This window comes from Hibiscus syriacus, unplaced genomic scaffold (assembly GCF_006381635.1).
Source record: "Hibiscus syriacus cultivar Baekdansim isolate YM2019G1 unplaced genomic scaffold, ASM638163v2 tig00111059_pilon, whole genome shotgun sequence".
Classification (NCBI taxonomy): domain Eukaryota; kingdom Viridiplantae; phylum Streptophyta; class Magnoliopsida; order Malvales; family Malvaceae; genus Hibiscus; species Hibiscus syriacus.
Window position 1 is genome coordinate 2,057,682 of NW_024062966.1, and position 15,344 is coordinate 2,073,025.

Here is a 15,344-nt window from a genome sequence, read left to right on the forward strand (position 1 = left end):
TGTTAGTCGTTAGTTATATATAAAAAAATATGTAATTAGTTTGTGTTAGTTAAATAGTTAAGTTATATTTGTTTGTTGAATTTATATTATATAAAAAAATTAGTTAATTAGTTTTTTAGTAGTAAATTATAATTAAAAATCATTTATTAGTTTAAGTTATATTAAAGAATAGTTTATTAGTTAACGTTATATTAAAGAATAGTTAAAGTTATATTAAAGAATAGTTTATTAGTTGTTTAAGGAAAAATTTACGTTTAACTTATATTTTAAAAAGTTTAGTTTATTAGTTTAATATATTATAAGTTATTATATTAAATTTTTTTGTTGTGTTGTAAAATAGTTAGTTAGTTAGTTAGATTATATTAGTTATATTAAATGAATTTTTAAATACTGTTGTTTACTTTTTTTACAGATTCATTCCAATGGCTGACCAAATTCCACTGCTGAGACTTGACAATGAACATATTTCAAGTCATTTGGGAATAATGGTGAATAAAATATTTGTTTAATGAATTATAATTAATAAATATTTGAATATTATTTTATGATGATTGTGATAATTTTTTGCATTATTTAATTGTAGGAAGACGAGCAGCGAGTCCTTCGTTTTCGGCTACATAAAGTGCCCAAGCCACACCCATTGATAGAAGAAAAACTTACAAGAGGCTGGATTTTGGTATGTAACATTTGTGCGAGATTACAAGTTGGTCCCAGGTTTGATCAGTGCGTTGATTGAACATTGGAGACTAGAAACGCACACGTTTCATTTATCGATTGGCGAATGCACGATAACTTTGGAGGATGTGGCAATGCAACTCGAGGTCCAAACTAATGGGATGCCGGTGGTAATGTCACATGAGTTTAATAATGTGGCACAACTTTGCAACTTGTTTCTTGGGAAAACGCCCGCACCACTAGAGTGTAGAGGGTGGCGGGTGAGGTTGTCATGGTTGAAGAATGAATTTCAACTTCAACCAAATAGTACGGAGCACGAAATTATATATGCAACACGAGCATATATATTACAGTTGATTGGGGGAATTTTGATGCCTGATAAATCCGGTAGTTATGTTCACACTCAGTATCTTCTTTTTTTAACAAATTTTGAGAATTGTAGGCAATATAGCTGGGGTTCGGCGATATAGGCATTCTTGTATCGTGAGATGTGCAATGCATCATTAGTCGTGAATGATAATAATACAGCAGAAATTGGTGGATGTCTGTTGCTACTACAATCATGGGCTTGGCATAGACTTCCGTTTTTGACACCGATTAGTCGGACTGCGATTGACTTTTCACTTGCCGAAAGATAATATGAATCCTCTATTTTAATATAAAATATTAATTAGAAAATATTTATTTTGATTAAAATTATTGAACAAAATGTATCTACTTTTGTTTTGATTGATATACAGATGGAGGCATAAATTTAAGGCACGGGGTTGGTGCACAACAACATTAAAGAGTTCAGGCTGAAGATCGATATTAAGGCCAAAAAGGAGGTATGTATAATCTGTATTTTTTAATTATTATTTAAATTAACTATATTATTTGATTTAAATCAATTTTATTGTTTTTGTAATTTTACAGTTTAATTGGAGACCATACATGAATGAAGAATTATTTGCGTTGATACCGCACGATATTTTAGATGGGTTTCAATATTGGTGTGCTGTTACACCATTGATCAATTTTGCTTTTGTTGAGATCCAATTTGGGGATAGAGTGTTGAGGCAATTCCACTTCCACCAACCTATTCCGCGGAGTCCATGGGATCATGACCTCCTCTAAAACTTAGATGGTCGTCGTCCGGTGAATTGGGTTAAGACGCATGACGACCTGCACAGATTTGATGGTCGTCGTAAAGAAGGCGTTAATTGGGTTGAGAAGCATGCAACCTACATTAATGCTTGGAATAATAGGGCTTCATTCATGCCAACTCTTGACGCCATTCAAGACGACGACTTTAATTTTGAGACTTCGGTTTACCTTGCTTATTTTTGGGATAATGGAAAGCCGTTCCTCACAACAATGGTAGAGAGGCGACAATTTTTGAGGTTTAAGAAAAGATTTGGTAAAGCTGAATACTCTCTACCGAGTGGGAGTGGGAGTTCATCTCTACAACCTGAAGCGGAAATGACCGATGTGGATAATAGCGCACCACAACCGTTCGGCGATGCGGGATCGTTGCATCACGCAGTTGATGATTCTATTGTCCCGGCATACATACCAGAGTTTGTGTAGCCTGAGGAACCTTCTATTCTCCTACGTTTTCGTCGACGTATGACTTTGAACACATGGCAGTTCAAATGCCCCCAATGAATGAGGAGGATGGGTATAATACTCCTGAGCATCCACAACGGCCACAACGTATCAGACGTCCGCCCCGACATTATCATTCAACAACACCCCGGCATCGACAACAATTGTAAACTCGTTAGCTATTTATTACAAATTATATATTAAAATTAGACTAGTTTTTTTTAACCTTAACAATGATTTTTAGTATCAAATCATTACTAGTATCATTAGTATAAAATAATTAAATATTTAGTAATTCGACTATTTTAAATCATTAGTATCAAATAATTAAATATTAATAATAAATCATTATTAATAATAATTAGTAAATCATTAGTATCGAATCATTAAATATTTAAAAATCATTAATAAATTTGACTATGTATAAATTTAAACTCGAGTAGTCCACACTTGTACACTCATTTGTTATTATTCTATAATTATTAGTAATAATTATTAAATCATTAGTATTAAATCATTATTATAAAATCATTACTAAATAATTACTATTAAATCATTATTATCATTATTATAATTAAATCATTATTATCATTATTATTAAATCTTTATTATAATGATTATTACTAAATCATTATTATAATGATTATTATCAAATCATTACTAAATCATCAAATAATTAAATATTTAAATCATTATTAAATTATTATTATAATGGTTATTACTAAATCATTATTATAATGATTATTATCAAATCATTACTATAATGATTATTATCAAACCATTACTAAATCATCAAATCATTAAATAGTCACGTACCATCTATTTGGATCATACGTTTGCAAAATGGAAATCCTTCAATACATGCCTTGAATGCCCAAAATAGTCTATGAAATATTTTCTTCCCTGGCAGAAGTTGACATTATTCGTCATATGCGGGCATGGTTTGAGACTTCACTATGGTTCCTGGGATAAATCGCTTCATTGCTTGTAGCAAAAGTGGTAGCTCATTGTACGATTTATCCCAATCTCCATACGTCAGCTTCATTGCCTTCATCTTCGCATTCCACACCTTGCCATATTTTACTCGATATCCAAATTGGCTTCGAATAGATGCAGCTAACATTGAACAAGATATCCTTGGATCTTTTTCAACCATCGCCTTCACGTATTCACATATTACATCGGAGTCCAAAAGTCGGTGGTCTTGTTCGATGAAGTTTCACAAATATGTGTGCGGACCATTGTACCTCGTGATGACCCAAACATCGTGCCTTTGATTTTTTGACACTCTGATCTTCCACTTACACTCTGGTCATATTTTACACACTTCGCGTATAGGGTTTTCTGGTTGGACTCTGCAACATGGACATCAATATGGCATTTGATGCAGTACTCTTTAATCGCCAGCGTAGCTTCATTTTTTTCTCTGAATTGCACCCAACTGAAAATTCACCAGAATTATCAAATGATTCAGTCATTTGGTACGGAGTTAAATGTGGCATGTCTGGGAATTCATGTGCCCTCATCGCATCATAGTCTATCACGTACATGTGAGGAGTAGCTTCATACGGTGCCGAAACTTCATCAATTGCACCTCCACCAAAAATATTTTCGTCGCCGCCCAAAACGGGTTCTTCGGTTTCTTCATCTTCGCTTGAATCATCATGAATTTCTCCCCATCGATTTTCAGCGTCAATATCAACAACCAATTCCGGTATGTTTCTCGTCTCATACTCTGCTGCTGCAGATGTCCCCCCGACTTCATTTACACTTTCCAATAGTGTCATAAAACTGTTTGGGAACCTGTATGTCGGCTCGTCAAACTGACTATATAAAGCCATTTCAGATGGATTTTGAGCCACACCTCTTGATGACCCAGGAACATCACATATGTTACGCACATTAACAAATAACTCAATAACTGCTATATTGGTTGACTCATGTAATCCAACCATGGTTCCAATATCATCATCTTCTTCAAGTGGAACTACAGCATATCTGACTGGGTTGGGGCATATCATAAACCTATACCTCAAACCATAAACTACAGCTCGAATTTTTCTTTCTATCTTATGCTTCATTTCTATAAATGTGATGTCTTTTTTGAACATCATATTTATTGGTTTTTCAGACTGAAAAAACTACTCCAACCTCAGTTTCCATAATATGTCTATTATAATGGACAATCGTGAAAAAGTTGTTACTCATTTTTCTCTACAAATAAAAAAATAAATTAATTTAGATTAAAAAATTAGATAAGATAATTTCATAAAACATTAAATCATTAAATATAATATAATATACTATTATATTAATGATCAAATAAAATTTGTTATTTAACTTGATTGATTGATTAATTATTAATATTACTAATAATGATTTAATAATTAGTATTAATCTAATGATTTGATATTTAATGATTTAATAATAATATGATTTAGTATGATTACTAATAATTATTTATTATAAATATTTAATGATTTAGATTTGATACTAATCATTTAGTAATTATTACTAATAATCATGATTAGTTTGATAATATTTTTTATTTTTTAAAAATATCAAACAAAATTGTTAGGCAAAATATCGTGATAATGCGTTGGCCGGATTATTTCATTCAATTAATTTTTCCTCCTTACTAATTTACACATATAATATAAATTAAACAAAATATTTTTTTAAAACAACACTAAATATTTTTAAACACAATAGTTTTTTAAACGGAAATTATCTCGCACAAATTAGTTTATATAATCTAATATAAACTTACTAACTAACTAATTTACACATACACAACAACAAAAAATAGAGAACAAAAAATAATAAATTACTTACGTATTTATGCCTTCTTCCTTTCCTTTCTTTTCCTTCTTTGTTTCTTTATTCGAATCAATATGTACGTGGGCAAATGTTGTGGAATAATGGCATGTATGTGTAAACCATTTAATTTATTTAAACAACAATAGCTCCCACAAATTAATTTTATATAATCTAATATATTATAATATAACTTAAACTAATAAACTATTTCTTTATTATAATATAACTTAGTTAAAATAACAAACTAATTAAGCACTAATTAATTTTTTTTATAATATAACTTCAATTTCAAAGAACAACCTAATATACGTTTAAAGACACTAACAAATTAATTAATATTCTTTTATATTTAATAACTTAAACTAATTAACTAATTAACTATTTTTTTATATAATATAATTTATAACTTAAACCAACAAACTAATATAATATAACTTAAACTAACAAACTAATAATTTATACTAACAAACTAATTAACTAGATTTTAGTTTTACCCTAAACCCTAAACTAACAAACTAATAATTTCATATAATAAACTAAATTAAACAATAAAAAATTACCTCACGAACTATGTTTGATCCTTTATCTTCTTTTCTTCTTCTTCCTTCTCTTTCTCTCGGCAAAGTTTATATGTTCTTATGCTTATGCTCCTGGTTCTACTTCTGTTTCTACCCTAAACCCCATATCCTTTATATAAAGCAAAAAAGCGTTGGACAGAGTCATTAAATTTGACTGTTGAAGAAAATAGTATTAGCATTAAATCGTATAACTATTAAGCATTGAAAGGTTGCAATTGAACATCAATATTTGTTGCATTTAGCAGCTAAATTAACACTGCAATAATGCAGCTATGGATGCAACGCATGCAGCTACGGATGCAGGAATCTCCCAGCTATAGATGCAACGCATGCATGAGGGATAGGGTTAAAGCTTGATCGCGATGTAGGAATCTCCCAACTATGGATACAACGCATGCATGAGGGATAGTGTAACACCCCCAACCCATACCCGACTCGGATACGAGTCCGAGGTGTCACATTGACCAGTCAAAGTATATACTTTTATAAAAATCATAGAAAATTTAAAACTTTTATTCTATAAAGAAATTCTTTTACATAAACATATTTAAAACCTTAACAGACTCCATCAGAGCGTACATATATATCATGACTTAGTTACATGCCAACATACTAAATTATATGACAAAACATACTTTACAAAATATTTTTGATCTGAACTTTGCGCAGAGGTATGCTGCTTTACGAATCCGAAGCATGATCTTCTGACTTTTCACACCTACGTGTAAAACACTTACACGCTAAGTCATAGACTTAGTGAGACATATAAATACATATGTAAATTATCAAATGCATGTACATATCATGTAATACAACGTCATACTGGTATACCTACTTTTTTATGTAACAGTTACATACACACATGCAAGTCACCATTTATATTTTCTCATATTTTTATATGATTATCCTTTTTATCTCTTATCTCTTGTTCATATGATATCTTATTTTCATATTATATATCTTATAACATGTTTTACATCATCATATGAGTCCTTGATATTCATTCATATATATATATACCTTAATATATATTCATGTACATCTCATAACAAATGCCCTAACCTATAACACACATTCACATATATCATCGTATAAAACATGTAACACATTTCTCATTGCAACTCACATTTTATCGTTATCTTTTTGGTTAGCCCATGCACACTACTGAGAACTTAAGGTATGTGAGTACATAGAGGTTGTGCACTATGCTGTCACCACTGCTCGTATAAATCCCACTAGGGGCGCGTAGAATTTGTCCCGAAGGACCACGTAGATGTCCCGAAGGACCACTATGTCCCGAAGGACCACATATAACACATATATCTCGAATGACCACTATGTCCCGAAGGACCGCGTAGACCCTCGACTCTTGGCATGTCAACTATACCTATAGCTCTCATAACACATGACATGGGCATTATCTTTTACCTCATTACACATTCACATATTCATATCACGTAGTTCTTTATCACATTTCATATGATCACATAGTCACGTAGTTTACTTTCACATAGCATTTTCCATGAAATTCACATTATTCATCTATTTCAAACATGGTCACATCACATACACCTTTTTCTCATATGCATATAACATATTATTTCTTATCTTTTAACTTATATTACATATACATGTAATCTTATGTCTTATTATCAATATCTCATAGATCACTATTATACAACACATGTACTCATGTCATTCATTTCATATATATAACATATCATATATCTCATGATCACATGACCTATTATCATAATACAAGCGTTTACATAGTTCACACATAAAATGCATTCAACAATTAAACATATGCATTTACTCATATACCATACATCTAACACCATATCACTACATGTTTATGCTTTAATACTTATATCATATAATATCAGAATTGGACTCATCGCAAGTCTTAATTCCTTAACATAACTTACACTTACTATCATGTACTCACCTGGTCTTAATAAACACTCTTAAGCTCTTGTTTTCTTTGCGTATCTTACTCTGTCGACCTATCCGAACTTTGCTTTCGATCGATGTCTACACAATCATATATTTATACTATCAGTATCCCATTGATATACTATAATCTATAATTTCTTAGACTGAAAGAAAGATTTATTCCATTTCCCATTGAAGTGCATCGGTGCATTCTATAGTCCATCGATGCATTCTTTAACAGGTGCATCGATGCACTACCATGCATCGATACACAATTTACATTCGATGTTTCCATTTTAAGGGGATGCATCGATGCACTCCTCATGCATCGATGCACAAACTGTACTCGATGTTTTTTATTTGAGAGTGCATCGATGCACATTGAAGATGCATCGATGCATACAACCCAGAAATTACATTTTGAGCCCAAAAATGTCTTGTTTAACCCCAAATTCTACTTATTAATCCCTCCTTATACCTTAAAACTTATCCATACATATTTAAACCTTCTTATAATACTATAACACTTCACCATATCTTATAATTCACCATAATTCTTGAATCAAAGAATTTCATCAAATTTTTCATGTGTTTTAAATTCAATTCGATCACCTCTAACTTCTTAATTACTCATTTGACAAGTCAAATCCATCCTTAGAACTCAAAAACCTCTTTAAATCAAGAATTTATTTCTCAACCCTTAATCAAACACAACAGCAAAATGGGTCATTAGCGACATTTTTTAACCCTATAGCAGAGTTTATAAGTGCCGCTAAAAACTTTCCCGACGCTTGCAAAAACGCCGCAAGAAGTGACGCTACAATGAGCGTCGCTATTGTTAGCGACGTTTTTTAAAAAAAACGCCGCAATAGGTCAAGACATATAGCGGCGTTTGTAAAGACAAACGCCGCTATTGACTGTGTATTTAGCGCATTTTTTTTACAAACACCGCTATTGACTGTGTATTTAGCGACGTTTTTCTTTACAAACGCCGCTACTGACTGTGTATTTAGTGGCATTTATAATTAAAAACGCCACAAATAAGCCCATTATTAATGCCATTTTCATCTAAAAACGTCGCAAATCACACTATTAGGAGTAGTTGCATAAAACAGAACTATACACATTGAAACTATATATATTAGTTCACCTCTAGGCATGACAACACTGACAATCAAAATAACAGAGAGTAATACTTCAATAACTTAGGAGCTATTAGTAAAGGCATACCGAATAATGAGAAATTAGAAACAAAATAGAAAACAAAATCCTTGATTCAAATAAGTTTAGAAATTTGGACACAGTTTAGAAACATATAGGCATATTGACTCTCCAACTGCACGCTGACTCTCTTTGAGCTTGATATGCAGTTCTTGCTGCAAATCCAAGCTTATTTTTCATCTTTGCTATGCTTATATAAACCTGTGCCATTATAATTTGATCCTTCATCAAGCGCAATGTGGAATCTGAATTATCATTCTCAAATTCTCTCCTCCATATGTTGTATCTTCTCAAAACAGAAGAGTCCACAGCTTTGGATCACTCAATGGCAGCATTTTCAAGTTTCAAATCCCTGGGACCTTAGGAACTTGTAAACATGCCCACGTTTGCTTCCGTTCCAGTCACTACAAGAACGGATAAAATTATACAAAATAGATGAGAATGTGATGCTCTGAGGAAATCATCAAACAGCAACACTAAACATTATGCTTACCCACAGAGTATGACAGGTGCTTGGTTGAGTTTATGTTCTCTCTAATATGTTTCATTGACTGCTACTTGTAATTTAAAATCCTGAAGTATCCATTGTTTACAGCAATCAATAAACCTGTGGAAGTAAAAGAAAATATAAAATCTCATGACTGTTATTTGTAACTAGTGAATACTTTTAAAAAGAACTAGAATCAAAACAAAACATCAAATACTGAAGAAATTGAATTTAAATCTTTCAGGAATGTCTGTACACGATATAAGGATTGTAAACAACCTAAAAGATATCCCCATCGTCTTCCCCATCACTAGCAACTGAAAAGATGAGAAAATATGTGAACTATATAGGAGCCGAATTCGGCCCCCAAAAGGTGAGAAAATGGTCATTCTTCGATTAACGCTTTCGATAGGAAATGAGCCAAATGGAAGGCTCAAAGACTAAAGGTCATATGAGTTAGACATGAACCTCTAAACTGAAGAATAGCAAGCTGCATAAAACTAACATCATAATTTTTTGTACCGAACACGGGGTTCTCTAACAGTTTTTAGTCTATTTAAGCTTAATCTACTTATAGTGAAGAAAACATATAAGAACGCCCTATTAATCTACGCCATTTGCATTAAAAATTCTTAAAAATGTCTACGTCATGGGAAGAAATGAGTTAAACGAGCATGTACCATCTCCTCGGTTATTGGTTCTTGCAAGCTTAAAGGTGTTATAGCCGGCAGCACCGAGCCTTTGTTCATACATTTGCACTAATTCTTCATTTCCAACCTAAAATTCCTATCATCGAACCAAAAAACCACAACAAAGATAAGGCTTATATCATCATATTTGAAATTAAGACTGTGCCTCAAAAAAACTGTTAATAGAAGATAAGGGAACATGAAACCCACCTTGAGACATATAATGGAAGAGCTTTCGTACAGCATCCAATCAACTATCCTCTCATTTCTAGCTAACCAAAATGTTCTAAAATCACTTTCACGTATGCTCTGATTATGTTCCATAAAAAAATCAAAATTAGCAGAATTTACAAACGGAAACAAATCAATGAAAGAGATGAAGAATACATCACCTGCTGGTCCAAGCGCTTGTAGATAGGAGCCAGGATGTTGAAGGTGGTACAAGAAACACAAGGTCCGAGATGGATGAAGCAAATTTACCACTTTTAGTCCTCAAAATCGTTCCTTTAAAAGGAACATACTCGTTTTCACTTGAATCAACATTAGCAAATTCAGGGTCTTTAAGTAAACTGACCAACATCACCTATTTCAAAAAAAACATCAACAAGACAGCAAAATCGAAAGAGAAACAAAACCCAAAGTACCAAATTGCCATATACCATTTCAAAATTTTGCCGCCTAAGATTCTTGTGCTTGTTGTTGTCGTAAGAAAGTAGAACATGGGAAAGGGGGAAAATGTTTCTTTCTTCTTTTTTTGGTTCAGAAAGGGTGGTTGAATTGAAGTTTAGATTTTTCAAGGCTTGTGGACAGAGGCAGATGCAGGTGAAGAGCAATGAATTAATATGGTGGGGATTATTTTTAATTTGTTTCCACAAAAGTTATGGAAACAATCACTCATAAACAAACAGATCTAAACAATTCCGTTCGAAAATAATGAAAATTAAAAGAAACAAAGATTTACAAACGGAAATAAAAATTGGGATAAACAATTGTTGATATTTTGATAACGAAGGAATCGAACCTTTTCGAAGAGCCGCTTTTGAGTTGAAATGAAAGAGAGGACGATGAATGGGAAATTACAGGGGGATTTGGAATTTTATAGTAGAAACTAAGGGACTATTTTTAGTTTAGGGTTTCTCTTATAGCCGTTGGATTTTAGTGGTCCTTGATCCAACGGTTGCTAATTAAGTTTGCCACGTCGGATGTTCACACTTGATGATGTTGCCGTGGGTAGCACTAACACTGAGGCATTTTATTCAACAAAGGCACCATTTAAACAAACAATTTTTTCGTATTATTTCCATAAATTTTAGTCATAAAAATCTTATTAAATTTATAAATGTTATAAAATAGTTGTTATAATATTATAACAAGTATAATATTTTGATAAATTTAATGTTTATTTTATAATAATTTAATAAAATTTAATAATCATTAATAATAAATTGATTAATTTAAAAAATATTTGATAATTATTTAAAGTTATTTAATAACATTTAATATACTTTAATCGATATGTCAGATCATGTTACGTTTCTTATGTTGATGGTGGAAAAAAGTTTGTTAAATATATTTATAAAAATATATGTTTATCTTTTAAATTTTACAATCATCTTGACCATTAAACACAACACTCATTATATTCAAAATCTTCTTTCAAATCCCAGAGTTGTTCAATAGTCCTAAATGCATCATAAGTAGAGTGTGTACAAATCCAAGAGTAACCCAAAAGAACGAATTAATTGATATCATTTCGAAATTAATTTTCTCAAAATCGTGTAACTAAAGTAGAACACTTGATCTCAAAATTTTCTAACGAAATCACATGTTTGTAAACTTGCGGCATTTGTAAACACAAACGCCACTAAAACACGAGTCTATAGCGGCGTTTGTATAAAAACGTCACTAAATCGTGAGTCTATAGCAACGTTTGTAAAAAACACCACTAAATCTATAGCGGCGTTTGTAACAAACACGTCACTAAAGTACGAGTCTTTAGCGGAGTTTATATAAAAACATCACTAAATCATGAGTCTATAGCGGCGTTTGTATAAAAACGCTACTAAAGTACGAGTCTTTAGCGGCGTTTGTATAAAAATGCCACTAAATTACAGACTTTAGCGACGTTTGTATAAAAACGCCACTAAATTATATTCTTTAGCGGCGTTTGTATAAAAACACCGCTATAATAGGAGTCTTTAGCGACGTTTGTTCTTAAAATGCCGCTACAAATGTCGCTATTAACCCATTTTGTTGTAGTGAAATTTCCTTTCAAAATTTCTCTGCTTAATGTTTTAAGCTTATATAAGCTTACCTTAAGCTTATATAATACCCAAATACTCCATCCCAACTTATAAATTCAAGAAATTAATCAACTGAAGCAAACTTACCTTATAAACTTGAGCTTGAACCCACGAGAAGAAGAAAGCAAGAAGAAGAAAGAAAGCTTCCACATATCTCTATTCCCACGTGTTATCTCCTTAAATAAGGGAGATAAAATATTTCAAACTAAGTTACCATAATACCCTTATAATCCTTTCATATTTACTATTTAATCCAATACTGAATATCCTTATTAAATCCTTAAACTTTTCAATTTTCCTAAATTGATCCCCAAATTTCAAAAATTCTCATTTTAATCACTAACTCAGATTTGGGATGTTACAGATAGGGTTAAAGCTTGGTCGTGGTGCAGGTGCAGGAATCTCCCATAGATTGATCGTCGGGACTCCATGGCGACCTACACCCCACGTGCATGGCCCATGCACAGCTCTCGTTCCCACATGCCCATGCAGAGATCTCCCACATGCATCGCTCCTTGGTCGCCCCGAGTGCATGGCGACATCCTTGGTCGCCCGGAGTGCATGACGACCTCCTTGATCACTGTAGAATTAACCCTATCTCAACAAATAATATGTCCAACGCATTATCTCGTGAAAAAAAATTTCGAGAATATTATCTCGTGAAATCAGCCACTATAATACTTAAAAACAACAGCCCAAATACATAAAATAAGGGTTTTTGCATTGGCAATGCACAAGTTCATACCATTAAACCCCATTTTACAAACTAAAAAGACCCAACACTAAGCACAACAACAACCACTCTGTCTGCTGACACATAACCTTATTTCTCACCACTCCCCACTGATAATAATAATCCACCAAAAAAACAAAACAACAAAAACCCTGTCTTCTCTCTTTCATGCAGATTTTCAATACTCAAACACATTATCCGCCGATGCCATGATCGGCTGATTCAAGTAATTCAATGGGTTAAAGAAGCTATCGGCCGACTCAGTGAAACCAAACCCATCGGCATCGGAGTTAGTACCACCGCCGTTGATGAATCTGATGATCTCATTCAGGGACTGTAATCGGTGGCTCAGCTCGTTGGCCTCAGCTCGGAGCACCGAGTTCTCGGTCTCGACGTTCAAGTAATGTTGGGTGGTGATGTTCAACTGAGTCAGGATCTGCTGGTTGTCGTTTCGGAGTTGAGTCAGTTGAGCTTGAAGATCGTCGAGATGCTTCTGTTTCCTCATCCTCGACCGCCGTGCCGATTCTCTGTTCGATATCTTTCTCTTTCTTTTTCTTTCGTTCATTAATGCCTGTAAATCGCCCTCCGAGCCCGAGTTTGTGGTGAGTGAACCGGATGATGTTCCACTTGAGGAAGCCATGGAACTTATCAAGAGAGACTATAAAGTTATTCTAATAATAATTATAGAAAAAAAGATAGATTAATGGTAGTAGCAGTAGTATAATTTTTTGTAGATTTTGAGATGGAAGAAGAAGAATCATGAAACGTAGTACAACCAATAGAGGAAAACAACTGAGAAAGATTGAACAAGATGGGTCCTGCGGATGAATGTGGAATTGATCATAAACCCAGAAAGGAAGATTTCACTGAGAATTGGAGTCATGAATCTCAAACATCAAGAACAAAAGATTGGGCATCAAGATTTTGTCGTTTTAAACAAAACTCTCCTTGAAAATCACAACAAAAATGAAAGTTTTGAACACCAAAAAGATTTGAAGTTTTGGGTCGAAAAATGATAAACCCAGAACTTGGTTTTGGATCAAAAGAGACCGAACGAGAGGAATCTAGAAAAGAGACGGAAGAGGAAGGGAAGGGAAAGAGGAGGAGTTAATTGAATAAATTGAGGGTTGATTTATACAAGGAAAAAGGACCTGCAAGTTGATGGAAATCTGATTTAATAAAATAGAAAAAATAGATTGAGAAGTAAATGAAAAAAGGGTTTTGGGAATCGGTCTGCTCTGAAAAAGTTGATTGGACATGTGTGAGAGATAAAGAAAGAAGAGTGGGCAAACTGTCAACTATGGGATTGTCTCAGGCAGGTTAATACACGGTTAATATACGGCAGTATCGGATACATTAAAATGTATTTAATAAATTCGGTTTAGCGGTACCTATTATGTTGACAACTAATAATGTTTTAGGTAAAAATATGAAAAAACTATTAAAAAATTTGGTAACCGGTAAACTTTGGTTATCGGTAAGTATCTATCATTTTTATAAAAGTGTCCATACTTTTAACATATCAAGTAAATTTTACCGGTTTTATCATAATGAATCTGGTTTTGTCATATTTTTACTTGTTATATTGTAAAGTATCTATCCTTTTTATAAAAGTGTCCATACTTATTTCACTGTGAAAATATATTTATTATTATCTTTGGTTAATATTGTTAAATTTTTCTAAATAATATATATCAAAACAATCAAATAATTTTGTGGTAAATGAAATTATTAAATTAATATTGTAGGTGGAAAACATGAAACACTATTAAAAAAAATTGAAACATAAATTACATAACTTAAAAAAAGTATATATCATTTTATAAAAGTGTCTATACTTATTTCACTGTGGAAAACATATTTACTATTATCTTTGGTTAATATTGTTAAATTTAAATTCTAAATAATATTTTATAAAATATCAAAAAATCAAATAATTTTTTGTGTAAATGAAATTATTAAATTAATAGTAGGTGGAAAACATGAAACACTATTAAAAAATTTGAAACATAATTACATAAATTTAAAAAAAGTATATATCATTTTATAAAAGTGTCCATACTTATTCACTGTGGAAAACATATTTATTATTATCTTTGGTTAATATTGTTAAATTTAAATTCTAAATAATATTTTATAAAATATCAAATAATCAAATAATTTTTTGTGTAAATGAAATTATTAAATTAATATTGTAGGTGGAAAACATGAAACACTATTAAAAAAATTGAAACATAAATTACATAACTTTAAAAAAAGTATTGATTCTTTTTATAAAAAGTATGGACACTTTCAATATATAGGTAAAAAATATGA

At 32.0% G+C, this 15,344-nt stretch overlaps 1 protein-coding gene across 1 annotated transcript; it reads right to left on the minus strand.

Moving 5' to 3' along the window:
• Positions 1-12,952: 12,952 nt before the first annotated feature.
• Positions 12,953-14,213, minus strand: LOC120151493 (bZIP transcription factor 11-like). The gene has a single exon (XM_039163925.1). It carries the CDS (start codon positions 13,666-13,668, stop codon positions 13,207-13,209), a length of 462 nt encoding a protein of 153 aa, XP_039019856.1. The 5' UTR covers positions 13,669-14,213; the 3' UTR covers positions 12,953-13,206.
• Between the last annotated feature and the right edge of the window lie 1,131 nt (positions 14,214-15,344).

Bases quoted from the DNA above. Each gene is read 5' to 3' on its own strand.
- LOC120151493 (XM_039163925.1), bottom strand. From the start codon at position 13,668: ATGGCTTCCTCAAGTGGAACATCATCCGGTTCACTCACCACAAACTCG.